General features: G+C 45.0%; 7 protein-coding genes across 8 annotated transcripts; 5 read left to right on the forward strand and 2 right to left on the reverse strand.

Moving 5' to 3' along the window:
• Nucleotides 1-121: 121 nt before the first annotated feature.
• LOC122612751 (structural maintenance of chromosomes protein 4) lies at nucleotides 122-4,947 on the forward strand. The gene is made up of 5 exons (XM_043786564.1): nucleotides 122-1,398; nucleotides 1,458-2,082; nucleotides 2,156-2,469; nucleotides 2,532-4,215; nucleotides 4,285-4,947. Exons 1-5 carry the CDS (start codon nucleotides 263-265, stop codon nucleotides 4,756-4,758), a joined length of 4,233 nt encoding a protein of 1,410 aa, XP_043642499.1. The 5' UTR covers nucleotides 122-262; the 3' UTR covers nucleotides 4,759-4,947.
• On the reverse strand, nucleotides 4,893-5,968 carry LOC122612752 (cytosolic Fe-S cluster assembly factor NUBP1 homolog). The gene has a single exon (XM_043786565.1). It carries the CDS (start codon nucleotides 5,877-5,879, stop codon nucleotides 4,944-4,946), a length of 936 nt encoding a protein of 311 aa, XP_043642500.1. The 5' UTR covers nucleotides 5,880-5,968; the 3' UTR covers nucleotides 4,893-4,943.
• Nucleotides 5,969-6,329: 361 nt separating this feature from the next.
• LOC122613975 (probable proteasome subunit beta type-2) lies at nucleotides 6,330-7,237 on the forward strand. The gene is made up of 3 exons (XM_043788423.1): nucleotides 6,330-6,519; nucleotides 6,592-6,817; nucleotides 6,877-7,237. Exons 1-3 carry the CDS (start codon nucleotides 6,429-6,431, stop codon nucleotides 7,163-7,165), a joined length of 606 nt encoding a protein of 201 aa, XP_043644358.1. The 5' UTR covers nucleotides 6,330-6,428; the 3' UTR covers nucleotides 7,166-7,237.
• A 197-nt stretch (nucleotides 7,238-7,434) lies between these two features.
• On the forward strand, nucleotides 7,435-7,991 carry LOC122613004 (COX assembly mitochondrial protein homolog). Its single transcript, XM_043786959.1, has 2 exons — nucleotides 7,435-7,556; nucleotides 7,615-7,991. Exons 1-2 carry the CDS (start codon nucleotides 7,505-7,507, stop codon nucleotides 7,917-7,919), a joined length of 357 nt encoding a protein of 118 aa, XP_043642894.1. The 5' UTR covers nucleotides 7,435-7,504; the 3' UTR covers nucleotides 7,920-7,991.
• LOC122613003 (tRNA-splicing endonuclease subunit Sen2-2) lies at nucleotides 7,937-8,746 on the reverse strand. Its single transcript, XM_043786958.1, has 2 exons — nucleotides 8,254-8,746; nucleotides 7,937-8,199 (listed from the first exon to the last, which is right to left on the reverse strand). Exons 1-2 carry the CDS (start codon nucleotides 8,744-8,746, stop codon nucleotides 7,937-7,939), a joined length of 756 nt encoding a protein of 251 aa, XP_043642893.1.
• On the forward strand, nucleotides 8,662-10,467 carry LOC122613002 (zinc finger protein 184-like). Its single transcript, XM_043786957.1, has 2 exons — nucleotides 8,662-8,802; nucleotides 8,870-10,467. Exons 1-2 carry the CDS (start codon nucleotides 8,800-8,802, stop codon nucleotides 10,400-10,402), a joined length of 1,536 nt encoding a protein of 511 aa, XP_043642892.1. The 5' UTR covers nucleotides 8,662-8,799; the 3' UTR covers nucleotides 10,403-10,467.
• A 369-nt stretch (nucleotides 10,468-10,836) lies between these two features.
• LOC122612281 (V-type proton ATPase subunit H) lies at nucleotides 10,837-15,259 on the forward strand. Of its 2 annotated transcripts, XM_043785776.1 has the most exons (7): nucleotides 10,837-11,021; nucleotides 11,156-11,634; nucleotides 12,538-12,768; nucleotides 13,604-13,738; nucleotides 13,803-14,365; nucleotides 14,427-14,540; nucleotides 14,699-15,259. In XM_043785776.1, exons 1-7 carry the CDS (start codon nucleotides 10,985-10,987, stop codon nucleotides 14,775-14,777), a joined length of 1,638 nt encoding a protein of 545 aa, XP_043641711.1. In that variant the 5' UTR covers nucleotides 10,837-10,984; the 3' UTR covers nucleotides 14,778-15,259. The 2 variants fall into 2 exon arrangements, with proteins under 2 accessions (XP_043641711.1, XP_043641712.1); XM_043785777.1 differs by lacking the exon at nucleotides 12,538-12,768.
• The last annotated feature ends 456 nt before the right edge of the window (nucleotides 15,260-15,715 follow it).

Below are 15,715 nucleotides of genomic sequence, written 5' to 3' on the forward strand. Positions count from 1 at the left end.
TAACGAATAATAATTCGTTTCAGAAATTTTAATTTCATTTGTTCTTAACACCGACGTAACGGCTTTTAATTTAAATTCAAGCAACAGAGCTGCCAACCGGTCTTGCATTCTCTCCGTGGCTTTGAAGTATTTTGAGGGCCAATCAAGACGGTCACACTGCGAGTAGCGTCCTATTTCCATTGGCGCCCGAAAACTCAATTTTGTAATTCGAGGATCTTTCCTGGATTAATAAGCGCTGAGAATTTACTAAGAAGAGCAAACGATGCAGAAGTCGCGTCCCAGCAAGGGCACGCCCAAGGCAGTTGGCGGACCTCGGCAGAGCGGCCAGTTCCGGGTACCACAGCTAACTGCCCAGCAACAATTGCGGGCGCAACAACAACAGGAGGAGGAGGACGCCGCCATGGACGCGCTGGATGATGCACTGATCTTCGACGACGAGGAGGGCGGCACCCGAATCGGAGACATATACATTCCGCCTCCGGTGCCGCCGCACTGCTCCATGGAGAGCACCGGACCGCGCCTGATCATCTCGAAGATTGTGAATCGGAATTTCAAGAGCTATGCCGGCGAAGTGGAGCTGGGTCCCTTCCACCAGAGCTTTACCGCCATCATTGGACCGAATGGCAGCGGCAAGAGCAACGTTATCGACTCCATGATGTTTGTGTTTGGCTGTCGCGCCAATCGCATCCGTTGCAAGCGTGTCTCGACCTTGATCCACTCCTCGTCTAGTTTTCCCAATCTGCGGAGCTGCTCGGTCGCCGTCCACTTCAAGCAGATCGTTGACAAGGGCGACGGCACATGCGAGGACGTGCCGGACTCTAGCATTGTCATCGAACGCACAGCCATGTCAGACAACTCTTCCTACTACCAGATCAACGACAAGCGTGCCCAGCTCAAGGATGTGGCTAAACTGCTGAAGAAGCACCATGTGGATCTGGAACACAATCGCTTCCTCATCCTGCAGGGGGAGGTGGAGTCCATTGCCATGATGAAGCCAAAGGGGCAGACTGAAAATGAGACTGGGATGTTGGAATACCTGGAGGATATTGTCGGCACCCAGCGCTACATTCGCCCTTTGCAGCAGATTAACCAACGGGTAGACCAACTTACGGACGACCGAACAGAGAAGCACAACCGCTGCAAGCTGGCCGAGCGCGAGATGAAAGATCTGGAACAGCCGTTCAATGAGGCCGTCGACTATCTGAAGAAGGAGAATGAGCTCGTGCGCACCAAATCCTTTCACATCCAAAAGATCATCAGCATCAAAAAGGGCAAGCTGGAGCAGTACACCCAGGAGCACGAGGCCTGTGTGGAGGAGCTTAAAACCCACGACGAAGGCACAGCTGCCCTGAAACAAGAGCGAACCGAAAAGGAAACTATCATCCGAAAGGAAATTGAGTAAGTACTTAACTTCCCCGACAATGAGATGTTTCATAACTATTTATACTAAATTTCAGAGCGTACGAAGCTTTAGTGAAAAAGCGCGAGCAGATCAAAAAAAGACTTGTGACTGTAGAGAGTGCCCACACTGAGATTCAAAGCACAATGGAGAACACAAACAAGCAGCGCAAGAAGGACAAAGCCCAGATAGAGAAGAACGAGAAGGAGCTGGAGGATCTGCACAAGCTGCCTGAGAAAAATCAGCGCGAGATCGAGGAGTGCAACAATAAGTTGGGGAGCCTGGAAAAGAATAAGGTGACATTGAGTGAGGAGCTGGAAAAGCAGCAGGCCGAGTTAACTAAAACTACTGCACCGCTGACCGAAAAGCGCCTCAAGCTCAGTGACGAACTGGTGGGCCTTAAGGAGAAGGTCAACACGGCTAAAGGAGAGCTGCAAGTGTTCGAGTCGCAGCTCAAGATCCTCAAACAGGCGGAGACCACTGAGTCTAGGAAGTATGAAACACTGAAAAGCTCGTACGAGCAGTCGCAGAAAAGTCTGGAAGAGAAAATCACAAGGGTGGATGAGCTGAAAGAAGGCATTCCACGCATGAAGACCGAAATAGCCAGCAAAACTGCGGAGGTGGATAAAATGGTGAAAGAGGAGCGCAACTTATCCATGCAGTGCAACAAACTAAGAACAGAGGTAATGTTAATTTAACTACATTCTCAAATGGGTCTTCCTGATCATGTATATTAATAAATACCTTTACCGACAGATCAATGAGAGGTCTAGCGTCATGCAGGCTCAGCGCTCCAATAACAAGGTCCTAGACTTCCTTATGCGTATGAAGATGGAGGGAAAGATCCCTGGTATTCTGGGGCGACTTGGAGACTTGGGTGGCATAGATGCCAAGTACGACATCGCTATTTCGACTGCCTGTGGTCGCTTGGACAACATTGTTACGGACAACTATGACACAGCATCGGCGGCCATTGGTGCTCTAAAGGAGTACAACGTGGGCAGAGCCACCTTTATTACGTTGGACAAGATTGAGCACCTGCGTCGTGAGGCCAACTCCAGGATAAATACGTGAGTAACATCAATCGTGACTGGAAATGTTTGGTATTTACAGCATAGACTTACTATTGCAGGCCAGAAAACGTTCCTAGATTGTACGATCTGGTTAGGGTTGAAGATGACCGCGTAAGAACCGCTTTCTACTTCGCCCTGCGGAACACACTGGTGGGCGACGATCTTGAACAGGGCACCCGCATCGCCTACGGTAGGGAACGCTACCGAGTTGTGACCTTGCGTGGTGAGATGATCGAGATGACAGGCACCATGTCTGGTGGCGGCAATCGCCCAATACGCGGTAAAATGGGCACCCAGGTGCGCACCAAGACGGCTGAATCGGCTGACAGCTCGCAAATGTCTCAAAAGGCTCTAGAAGATATGCAGATTCAGGCGGAAGAGCTACAGGCCCGCGTCAATTACTGCCAGGAACAGCAGGGCAGTCTTGAGCGCGAGATTCAATCCCTGAAGAATGGCTTGCAACGTGACGAGGCGGAATACAAGCGGCTGGCGGTGAGCATTACTTCCCTGGAGCAACAGATGGCCAGCAACCTGAAGCAATGCGAGGCGCAGCGCCAGCGAATGCTCAAGAAAACAACAGACGAAAGCGCCGTCAAGGAACGCGAGGAGCAAATAGAAGCAGCGAAGCAAGAGCTGGAACAAGCTCAATTCGCCGAACAGGCTGTCTCCAGCCAAATCGAAGAAATCCAGAACCAGTACGATTCTCTTAGAAACGAAAATGTTAAGCCCGTAGAGGCCAAGATCAAGAAGGTAAACAGCCAGATTGAAAAGCTGGCTGCCAATGTACGGTCGTTGAATGTCGCCTTGGCCACAGCAGATCGAAACATCACGAAAATCACAGGAAATAATAATAATCTCCGCGAGAACATAAAAGCTGCGGAAGAAAAATTGAAATCGTTGAATGAAGATCGACAAAAGGCTCACGAAAAGAAAGAGGAGCTGGAAAAGGAAATCGAGGAATCAGAAGCGTCCATCGAGGGCGCCAAATCGCAATCCTCCGATATAAAGAAAGAAATAGATGAAATCACCAAGCAGGAAAACAAAAGAAACATCGAGCGCATTGAAATAGACACTAAGTTACAAGCGGCAGCGGGAAAAATGAACAAGGTGAAGACAGACATTCCCGGATGGCAAGCTCAACTGGCACCTTTGAAGCTCAACGAGATTCCTGGAGAGACCGAACCACAAGCGCCGCTCAAGGAACTCAACGAAGAAGAACTGGAGGCAGAGACTCTGGAAGCCTTGCAATATAAGCAAACTATGCTGGAGGAAGATCTGAAAACGAAGAAGCCCAACTTGGGATGCATTAAGGAGTTCAACGAAAAGCGCTTAGTGTATCTCGATCGCGTCCGTGTGCTAGAGGACATCACCTCCAAGCGAAATGAAATGCGCGACAAGTACGAGGAGGTGCGCAAACGTCGGTACAAGGAGTTCATGGATGGCTTTAGCATCATAACGAGGAAGCTAAAGGAAATGTACCAGATGATCACTCTGGGCGGTGATGCAGAGCTGGAGCTGGTGGACTCCATGGATCCGTTCACCGAGGGCGTGAATTTTACGGTGCGACCGCCAAAAAAAAGTTGGAAATACATCTCGAATCTGTCAGGCGGTGAGAAAACTCTTTCTTCACTGGCACTTGTATTTGCCCTTCATTATTACAAGCCCTCTCCGCTGTACTTCATGGATGAAATTGATGCGGCGCTGGATTTTAAGAACGTCTCTATAGTGGGGCACTATATTAAGGTAAATATCCCTGTGCATTCTTTCTTGTCTTATTTTCACATTTTAACGCCAATTGTTGTGTTTATTTAGGAACGTACGAAAAACGCGCAGTTCATAATTGTTTCACTTCGTGTTAACATGTTTGAGCTGGCCAACTTCCTGGTGGGCATATACAAGGTCAGCGATTGTACGGACTGCATCACTATGCTAAACTATCCGCCTGCGCTGCCCACGCAGCAGTCGGCGATGGTCTCTAACAGTCAGTACATTGGTGGAACCATTGACGAGGATAACACGATAGCTGCCGAGGACCAAGACGATAGTCGGACAGAGGATAGTCAAGCCCGGCCTTCGGAACAAATAATCCGCCTGATTAATGAGTTGGGAAGGGATACCACATTTGCGCCGCCCTTGGAAAGTACGGGACGGAACACAATTCTCGCGCAAGACGAGGAACAGGTCGCCACTGATGTTGCTGCTCAACCGTCAATTGCCACGGGAAGAATAACCACAGACGTGTCCCTAGCCAGCCCGCCATCTTCCCCACCTATGCTAAATGTTTAACGCTAACCTACTAGTATATTGTAAAATGTTTTCTTATCTCGTAAACGGGCATGTTGTGAACTGCCTCATAATTTAATTTCTGGTGGAGACCGATGAATGGGTCTTAACAATTGGTATGTTACATAAAAAAGTCGTACAGGCATTTTTCTTTATTAAAAAACTGAGTGGGCTCTAACATTACATTCCTAACTAAAACTAGCCATAATCTTGGAGCAAATCCCTTCCAGCGCCTCAGTGGTGACGTTCTTAAACTCCGTTATGTCCTCGCCAGAATCACAAGCCTTGGATATCTGTTGATCCAGAGGCAGGGAACCCAACAGCGGGATTCCCATTTCAGCGCACATGGCAGCAGCTCCTCCTGTTTTGGCTGGAAAGATTTCGGAGCTGTTTCCACAATGGCCGCAACGGAAACTGCTCATATTCTCGATCACGCCCACAATGGGGATATTTTGCTTTTTACAAAAGTTTATCTCCTTGCGCACATCCAGCAGAGACACCTCCTGGGGAGTGGTCACCATCACGGCGCGCAGGGACTCCGGGTTAGTGTCGTCCTTCAGGTAGGAAACAACTGACAGGTGCTCATCGGAAGTGCCAGGTGGTGTGTCCAACAGCAGGAGATCCAGATTCCCCCAGTCCACCTCGCTCAAGAACTGCCTGATCATGCCATTCTTTTTGGGGCCTCGCCAAATAATGGCATCATCCACGGAGTCCAGCAGAAATCCGATGGACATCAGGCACACATTGTCTTCGATTCCCACAGGTGACCAGCCGTATCCGGACTGATGGACACTCTCCCCCAAGGCGCCCATCAAACGTGGTTGCGATGGACCGCAAATGTCGATATCGAGGACGCCGAAGTTGCTGTCCGGATTACTCCTGGCCAGATAGCGGGTTAGCAAGCTGGTCACCGTGCTCTTGCCAACGCCCCCTTTTCCGGACAGGATCAGCAGCTTGTTCCTTACATATTTCATTGATTCGACCACCAAGGCCTTGCCGGGATCTTCGAGTTTCTTGTTGGGATCGCTGCAGACTCCTTGGTTGGGGCAGCCCGCACAGGCGCTTCCCTTGCCAGCCTGCTCGCTCTCCACGCCAGGACAGTGTTCCGGAGGAGGTGCCTGCATGGCTCTTAGCTTTAATAGTTAAAATTCCGTAAACTAATTGTGAAATGAAATGATAACAAGGGAACAGTGTGGCCAAGTTAAAACGGAAAATTCAAACAAGTGTTGTTTAACCGAAATTAAAATACAAAATAATATTAAACTGATATATGTTATTAATATTTTAAGTACTTTATATTTTGATACAAAATAATATGTAAATATATTTAAAGGATACAAAAATTTCTTTATTAAAAAGATGATAGTTGTAAGCATTGTAGAAACCATTTTGATAATTATATTTACAGTTTTGGACAAACTTGTGAATATCACTCAAATTAAGTACAATTGAATATATTAAATAAAATTCCCTGATAAAAAACAACAAATTAAAAATGAATTAGTAAATACATTTAAGCCTATTTTTTTATAGTATCTTTTCCGCGTTCCAGTATTTTATGCCGCCCCGCAAACGGCCACTCTGCATTTAACTTGCTTGTCATCGCATTCGGCAACTCACAAACAACTTGTAATTCTCGTTGAAAAACCCGAAAGTATAAGTATAATTATAACATGGAGACTCTACTGGGTATTAAGGGACCCGACTTCGTTATGCTGGCGGCGGACACCACCCACGCTCGCTCCATTATCGTGATGAAAGAGGGTAAGCCGAACGGTGCTCATTTTCTTGGCGGCTACGGTCTCATTTCATGACTCTCCTTGGATCCCTTTGCAGATCAGAACAAAATCCACAAGGTTTCGGATAATCTGCTGATTTCAACCGTGGGAGAATCGGGCGACACGGAGCAGTTCACCGAGTTTGTTTCGAAGAACATAGCCCTGTACAAGATGCGCAATGGCTACGATTTGAGTCCACATGCGTCGGCGCATTTCACGCGCAAGAATCTGGCCGAATATCTTCGCAGTCGCACGCCCTACCAAGTCTTCATGTTTGTAGCCGGGTAAGGATCTTGAGATCAGTCAATTCATTTCCGTGCCTAATGTGTTTCTTCCCCCAAAGGTACGATCCCAACGAGGGTCCGGAACTCACATTCATCGACTATCTGGCCAATGCACTGCCCGTGAATTATGCCGGTCATGGCTATGGTGCGATCTTCGCGTCCAGCATCTACGATCGGTACTGGCACCCCAACATAACCCAGGCGGAAGCCTACGATGTCTTCAAGAAGTGCATTGCCGAGATCCAGAAGCGCCTGGTCGTCAATCTCAAGAACTTTACTGTCGCCGTGGTGGACAAGGATGGTGTGCGGGATTTAGAGCCAATCAGCGCTGCGAGCCTGGCCGCTTAGTTAGGTTTTGATTGAAGCATTTAAAATGCACAGTTTTGTAATAAAATGCGTCTGGATTTTTGGCTAATTTAATACATAATGGTGGTTTATCAGTTTACAGATAAATTTAGCCCATTACTTTTGGTTTTGCCATTTTGCCGTCAAAGTAGATGGTAAAGACAACCATTCAATAATTTCCATGTTATTAGACCCATCAAATTGTGGATTAAAACTTATTTAAAAAGGCGAATCTAGTTTTGGTATATTAATGGTATTTTTATATCATTAGTATTTTCCAAAGCACTGATAGCAGTCACACTAAAAGTTGTTACACAAAATAAATAGTATTTTTAACACAATATGAGCCTTGAACAACAACCAGCCGTAGATCCCCACAATCCCCATGGACTTGGTGAGCCCTCTAAGTAACCCTACTCTATCAGCACACTAACTGACACTTCCCTTGCCAGGTGATCCAAATGATACCAGGTTGCGCAAGGTGGAACGCGAAGTGCTGATACCCAAGATAATGCGGGATCGTGCCAAGTCGGAGTTCTGCTCGAAGGAAGTGGCCGACTTCCAGGAGTGCTGCAAGGCCAGCAGTATACTGATGGTGGCCACCTGCCGAAAGCAAAACGCAGCCCTCAAGGAATGCCTCACCCAGTGGTATCAAAACGAAGCCTTCAAGGAGGAATGCAAGCAGATATATCTACAGGAGCGAGCCGACTATCGAAGCACTGGTATACCCAAGAAGCACCGGTTGGAAAAGTTGTAGAATCCTTGAGTAGTTCCTTATTGTTGTTTGCTTTGTACAAAAGTTAAGTAATTAAAACGCCTCACAATTGTCTCTGTTACTGTAGCTTCCTGCAAGTCCCTGGGACAGCTTATATCCTTAGGTGCTTGGACAGTCAGGAGCAGCACATCCTTATCGGAAGTTTCCGCCACACGTTGAACACCTTTCAAGTTCTTTGATTGATAGTGGTCCGAATCACCAGGCTTCTGCACAATGACCAAAAAACTGGCATGGTACAAGCGTGGACTTTGCTTGTAGATAACTGAAAGAGGAAAATTATTAGATATATTTCTAAGGTCTGCAGCCAAAAACTCACGAAAATCACCGCCGAACTTAATACCACTCTTGATAACCCAATTCTTGGACTTCAAATACACATAGCTGGCCAAGTTCTCAACGAATTTATCATTCTGCTCTTTGCCTACCTCCACAAACATGTGGAAGTCCATGAAGCAGCCGGCTGAGTTGGTTATGTCTAAAACATTCAAATAGTGCGCCAGAAAGCAGGACTCTTCCATTCCCAGGAGCAGCGTTTCGTCCTCGTCTCCACTTTCCGGTGCTCCGCGAGATTTGCTTCCCTTGCCAAAACAACCATTGTCGTACAGGGATTTAGCCTGTTCGGGATCAACTATTTCCACGGAGAGTCCTGTAAATCTTCCCTTATAACGTTCTTCATCCTGGCAACTTGGCAGAGGCGTGGAGTTTACATTTTTATTAGAGCAGCGCTTTCTTTTGCAAGCAAACGTAAACTGCATTCTAAGTGATGGAATTATTAAGCCATCAAAAATACCAAAACTATTGTATACCATTCAAAACATTTTAGGGATGGTTAGTACGATTGACTTATGGTTACACTGGATTGATGGTAAGCACACACTGAAATTAAGAAATAAATAACACAGCTCTAATCTAAGTTGCATTTATTTATAAAGGCCTCTGGTAATAACCATCGTTTTCGAAAAATGGAGGAGGATGCGGTATGCCGGGTTTGCCTGCAGCAGGAAGGAGACATGATCAACATATTCGATGGTGCACAGAACCCGGGAATTTCCACTGCGGATATGATTACCCGGTGGTCTGGTTACCAAGTAAAGAAAGGCGACTCTCTTCCGGAAACCATCTGTCCGACTTGCTTGGAAGACGCTCGGGTGACATTTGGATTTATTCAAGAGTTTGACGAGAAATCGCGAATAGAAAAACAGCTGGAAGGCACCAAAGAAGTAGAAGTAGCCCACAAATACCAGGTCAAAAACGAGCCTGTGGACGATGAGCTATTCCTGGAAGCAGTCGGCAAAGCATCAAACGATCCATTCGAGGAAGGCATCTGCAAGATAGAAGTTGATGATGTTAACCAATCCAGTCTCTCCAGCTCCATTTCATTGGATCTAGATACAACTCCTATTGTTCCGGACTTACCTTCTCGTGGAAGACGACGCTACAAGTGTTCCATGTGCACCAAATCATTCGCGGAACCCTCGAAGTTTAGTCAACACATTCTAACTCATTCGGGAGATGATGCCGGTAGTCAAGAATCGAAGTTTTCTGGCTCCGATTTTAGCAACTCTGAAGAGGACAATTACGAAGAGGATGACTATAACCCTCCATCTGAATCGGACATGCCTGCCCAAAAGCATCAGGATAAACGGTGCCAAAAAAGTAACCCATCCAGAACGCATTTGAAGCAACATACATTGAATCAAGCTAATATCAAGCCGAAATCTGATTTGCATGCAGCACGACCATATCCCACTACTTACATGCCTTATAAATGTAACTATTGCCCGAAATTTCTGAAGGACAAGGACTCTTATAGATTACACCTTCGATCCCATGAGAAACGATACAAGTGTTCCCAATGTCCAAAGTCTTTTGAGTATTCAAAGCAGCATAAGAAACATATTTTGAGCCACTCAAAGGATTCATCCGATAGACCTAAGTGTCCACGATCAGATGTCGCAGCCCGGGCTTTCAAATGCCCCAAGTGTCCCAAGACGTTTCCGTTTTCTTCCAGTTGCAGTCGTCATCTACTAAGTCACGCAAAGACTCGTCCGTACCAGTGTCCGGAGTGCCCCAACTCGTATGCTCGTCCCTATGCCCTGCGTGCCCACGTTTTATCCCACTCCGAGGAGCGATCTCACAAGTGTGAGCTGTGTCCAAAGTCCTTTCGGCATAAATATCATCTCAATGAGCACAAGCTGATACACAGCGACAAAAAGCTGCATACGTGTAGCCAATGCGAGAAGTCCTTTACGTATGCTTCGGGCCTAAGTCGACACATCCTGTCGCACAATGGGGAGAAACCTCACAAGTGCGAATTTTGTTCAAAGGCCTTTTCCCGCGCTTCTGATTTGAAAATTCACACCCGCATCCACACGGGGGAAAAACCGTTTAGTTGCGCCCACTGCAAGAAGTATTTTTCGGTTCTAACGAATATGGCTAGACACCAAACGAAATGCCATTCGTGACTCCCATTTTGGGGATTCCTATTTTTGGCTTAAAAGAAAATAAAACTGTTGGTTTTTGTAAGACACTCAGTATGGACTTTTTATTTGGTAAAGGTTAAACTCGAAACCCTCGGTACATTTTGGTGCTTTGGTATTTCTATGTGTTGAACAACTGGTAACAAAGAGCCATGTAGTTTTAATAAGTTAAAAATTAACTCATTCGAGTTACACATTTGTTTAAAGTTGTGTGCCTTTAATAAGTTTAAAACGTTCAAGCTTTACGGACTTATAAACTATTATTAACTAATATGTTTACATATTTTTATATTCCGCTCAGAAATGATTTTAAAATATAAAATACCACAATAATGAAATCGCGTTGGCAGCTCCAAGCTATCGATAGCATTTCGCTCTGCTCGACCTATCGATTTCCACATATCGAATATTCGATTAAAGGCTGCAGAAAAGTCACAAGACCAGTCAGCTGAATTTCGGTGCTGTGTCGCAGTAGTGTGAAAAACACTCGGTTATATTTGATAGATTTTCATAAATTCTGTGCTTGAATTTGTGTGTGCCGAGCGTCGTCGCAAGAAAGCCCTCAAAATGACTACCGCCTTGTATTTGCCCGAGGAAAACATTGGTGAGTTTTTCCCTCTCACACGACCTTTGCGAAAAATCGAAGTGCGAGTGTGTGGGTGTGTGGGGTGGTTGGCTGTCCAGCGCAGCACCCCGTGTGTAACTCAGCTATTAACCTGGCTAACTGCTTACCACCAGATATGATTGCTGCCACCTCGGTGCTGCAGCAGCAGGCGGCGGACATCCGCACCAGGACGATCAACTGGGCATCCTACATGCAGTCGCAGATGATCAGCGAGGAGGACTACAAGGCAATCAGCGCATTGGACAAGTCACGTGCCAGCTACTTGGCCCAGAACTCCAGCCAGGTGGTCAAGACGCTGCTTAATCTGGTTTCGCATCTGTCGAAGGACTCCACCATCCAATACATCCTTGTGCTGCTCGACGATCTGCTGCAGGAGGATCGCTCCCGCGTGGATTTGTTTCACGAGACAGCCGGCAAGCTGAAGCAGTGCATCTGGGGTCCGTTCCTGAACCTGCTGAACCGTCAGGATGGCTTTATTGTCAACATGTCGTCGCGCATCCTGGCCAAGTTCGCCTGCTGGGGCCATGAGACCATGCCCAAGTCCGACCTGAACTTCTATCTGCAGTTCCTGAAGGATCAGCTGGCCACCAATGTGAGTCTGATTGTGTGTGGTACTGGGTGAACCCCTTTGATAGCATGTTTATGTAGCCTGTTATCTGTTTATGAAGCTAGGAGAGCATGTACAGATTGAACCAGTATACGTAGTTTTCTAAGCAAAGCTTGCACTGAATATAAATTCCAAAGTCTTTAATCATTCTTTTGTATATAGTCAAACAAATTTAGATTTACATTAGAGTTTGTAAATGATACATTGGTTCCCTAGGCAGGCATCTAGCTTTCAGCATGTATAGCTTAAGAATTTGGTTATGCTTCAACAATCTCTTTAAAAAAACTTCAACGTTTCAGAAACATTTCTAATACAAAATTACTCTAATCCGTTATCGATTTGCTCAAAAAAAAATGGCAATGACCTTAATTAACCACTTAAATTTAGACCTAACAAACCAAATAATCTGCATTATGCATGTCTTGCCGATACTGAATTTTATTTTAATCCAACTAAACAAAGCAATACTGACCATGTAAACGGTTGAAAACCAAACAAAACTGACCCCGTCTTGGTGAAATACTCGTGAAATCTCTGCGAACGGGTTGTCAAAGCAATGAGTTTGTTATTACATTCTACCATACATCAGCACTCAGAATCTAGTCACACCATATCCAAACCGTATATTATCTTCGATTTATATTTCGCCACCTCACTTTACCGATCATCACGTGCAATCGTTGTCATGTGTCTATAAAGCACCAGAATATAAGTTTGTTTTTACCTTGTGTTCTTGTCCATCTATGGTTTTTATTTGTTCCGCTACACTCGAACCCTGTGAACATTTTTATTTATATGCAATTTACCGTCTATGAATTGATTGAATCGATGTCTGTGGACGAACCAACCCCACAACCAACGACCCTCGACCTCTGATCCCACCCGTAGGGTTTAGCATATCTGCAAGAGATGGCCCAGCTGGCCAAGCGGACACAAACGATCCTTGTGCACACGCATGGACTGCATGGCAAAGACAAAGACCACCATGGCCACCAGTACAGTCCCTCACTGGCCCAGCTGCAGCAGCAGCACGAGCTGGCCGAGAGGGCCAACGAGAGCTATCGCGAGGTGGGCGTTGGCAGTGATTCCCAGCAGCAGGATGGCAAATGTGTGATACCGGTATTCCAAACAACTAAACCCAAAACCAAACTCTCAGCAATCCACTCGCCGAAACAACCCAAAACATCCACTTACCCACCCAAAAACCGCACAAAAACACGAATAAACTATAACAAATTTATGCTCACACTAAGGAACACAGTCGATAGGCTCAGTCAAACTGTATAGTTTTAATTTGAAAAGGAATATATTTGTTTAGGTGATTAGTAGAACAACTATGATTCATAAAATATAAAAAAAAACTTCTGGAATTTTCGTATAAATCGAAAATGATCAATTGATAATTTATTTTGACAGAATAAGAACATATGTAAAACATAGAAACAATTTGATTTCGAAGCCTCTGACTTACTTAAGACCTCTTCACAATATTCTTTATTATTTTTACCTCTTCGACTGAGATCCGTGTGTTTGTGTGGTAATTCTTAGTCTATTTCGTAACTGTTTACTAACCCAACTAATAGCGCGTGAGAAGACAGCGAGGAAATCCAACGCGAAGGCTCTAGCTACCAGTGTTGTAACGGTAATTCGAGGTATAGGTGATGGTTTAAACTACACGTAAATCAACCAAAACTACACACAGATATACCAATGGCATAAGGTGAACTGTTCGTACCCCATTGATGATGTTGCATTACCAACTCTATCTCTCTTAAATGTTGTTCACTCTCTTTTTCACTTTATTTCGTATATTGTACGTAGCTTTAGTAATTATCGTTGTCGTAGCTAGCGAAAAATAGATTTCAGCAGATATCGTCATAACTAACAATCCTAACTAATCAAACTATAACTGAATCCGAGGGTAAAACTAATGGCACCCGTTTAACATTAACAGAACAACGAATACATCCAGTCGGTGGCCCGGTGCCTGCAGATGATGCTCCGCGTGGATGAGTATCGATTTGCCTTTGTGGGAGTCGACGGAATCAGCACTCTGATCCGTATCCTGTCCACCCGTGTCAACTTCCAGGTGAGTTCGAAATTGAAATGCGTAAATTGTTTGGTACAATTTAAATTCGATTTCTTATTCATAGGTGCAATACCAGTTGATCTTCTGCCTGTGGGTGCTGACCTTCAATCCCCTGCTGGCCGCCAAGATGAACAAGTTCAGCGTGATCCCCATCCTGGCTGACATCCTCAGCGATTGTGCCAAGGAGAAGGTGACACGCATTATCCTCGCGGTCTTCCGCAATCTGATTGAGAAGCCGGAGGATTCATCGGTGGCCAAGGACCATTGCATCGCCATGGTCCAGTGCAAGGTGCTGAAGCAGCTATCCATCCTGGAGCAGCGTCGCTTCGACGACGAGGACATTACATCCGACGTAGAGTACCTGAGCGAGAAGCTCCAGAACTCGGTGCAAGACCTGAGCTCCTTCGATGAGTACGCCACAGAGGTGCGAAGCGGTCGCTTGGAATGGTCGCCTGTCCACAAGTCGGCCAAGTTCTGGCGCGAGAATGCCCAGCGCCTGAACGAGAAGAACTACGAGCTGCTGCGTATCCTCGTCCACCTGCTGGAAACCTCGAATGATGGCATCATCCTTTCCGTCGCCTGCTTTGACATCGGAGAGTATGTGCGTCACTATCTACGCGGCAAGCAGTAAGTATAAAATAAAATTTCATGTTCCATAAAATCATATTAATAAATCTTATTTTCCTAGCGTCCTAGAACAACTGGGAGGCAAGCAGATCGTAATGCAGCATCTTGGCCACAAGGACCCCAATGTGCGATACGAAGCCCTGCTGGCCGTGCAAAAGCTGATGGTACACAACTGGTTAGTATGGACTTTCAATGCCTATCCTCTCATGCGTTCCCCTTATCCACATTCAGGTCCAGTGATCCTCATATCATTTGTATTCCTTCCATGACCAAGATTATCATCAAAATTCTCTTTGTACTTAATATGCGTTTGTTTCTCTTTGTTTTCATCAGGGAATACCTGGGCAAGGAGCTGGAGAAGCAAAACGAATTCCAGAAACATGGTGACGCCCCTATCTCTGGCAAGGCCTAGATGGTCCAATCAACAAGTCATCCATGCACAGGCACAGAACTAATATTATTCTAGCCAGGCCGCCAGCCTGAGACCTTAACTAACAATAAGAGTCGTAGGGGGATCTATATATCCAGCCAGATCCTTTGCTTCTCCATCACACTTACAATGATGTTTGTTCTTGCTATCTTTAAGCGCATGTTTGTTCCCCCGTTTAAACTAAGTTTTTGTTAGCCCATACCATACGCCCTCAGTTCTTCGAAAGTATTGAGAGAACAATTTGATTTTTTGTTGGCATTCCAAAAAGCAATTCACTGTAATGGCAGAGCAAATACAAGCAGCTATCCTCTACAAATTGTTCCATTCAATTCGATTGTTTATATATTTTGTTGTTATTATTATTTGTGTTCTTAGTTTTATGAGTGCGCCGCTGTACAGAGTTTTTCTAACCCAGATCATATGCGCTTTCTACATTTAAAATCGCATCTGCGCACCCACATCTAGGCAAAAACGGAACTAAAGAAAACAAAAAATATATTGTATAAACCTATCAAGTATTTCTTTCATTAAAAAATAAATCAAATAAGCATAATTGAAACAAAAAATATGTATTGCATAATAAAGTTGTTATTAAAGTGTATGATTAAATCTTGGGAGTGTAAAAGAAAATATACATAAATTAGCCAAAATTATTAAAATTAACAGTGTATTCTTGTATAACGATTGGCAATAAAGATTGTGAAAAGAGTGTAAGAGAGTAATTTGACGCGTACAGTTTTATATTCTCTCTCTCAGTTATACAATGTTTTTAATTAAGAATTTGGACGATTTGTTATCATCTTTGTGCAACTCAGCTGAGAAGGTCACATATAGAAGTCATCAACATTTTAGTAAAAAACAGAGAGAATGCTATATTCAGATAGAAATTGGCAGGACAATTAAAAATGTGTTTTAATTAT

Source organism: Drosophila teissieri, chromosome 2R (genome assembly GCF_016746235.2).
Source record: "Drosophila teissieri strain GT53w chromosome 2R, Prin_Dtei_1.1, whole genome shotgun sequence".
In the NCBI taxonomy this organism is placed as follows: domain Eukaryota; kingdom Metazoa; phylum Arthropoda; class Insecta; order Diptera; family Drosophilidae; genus Drosophila; species Drosophila teissieri.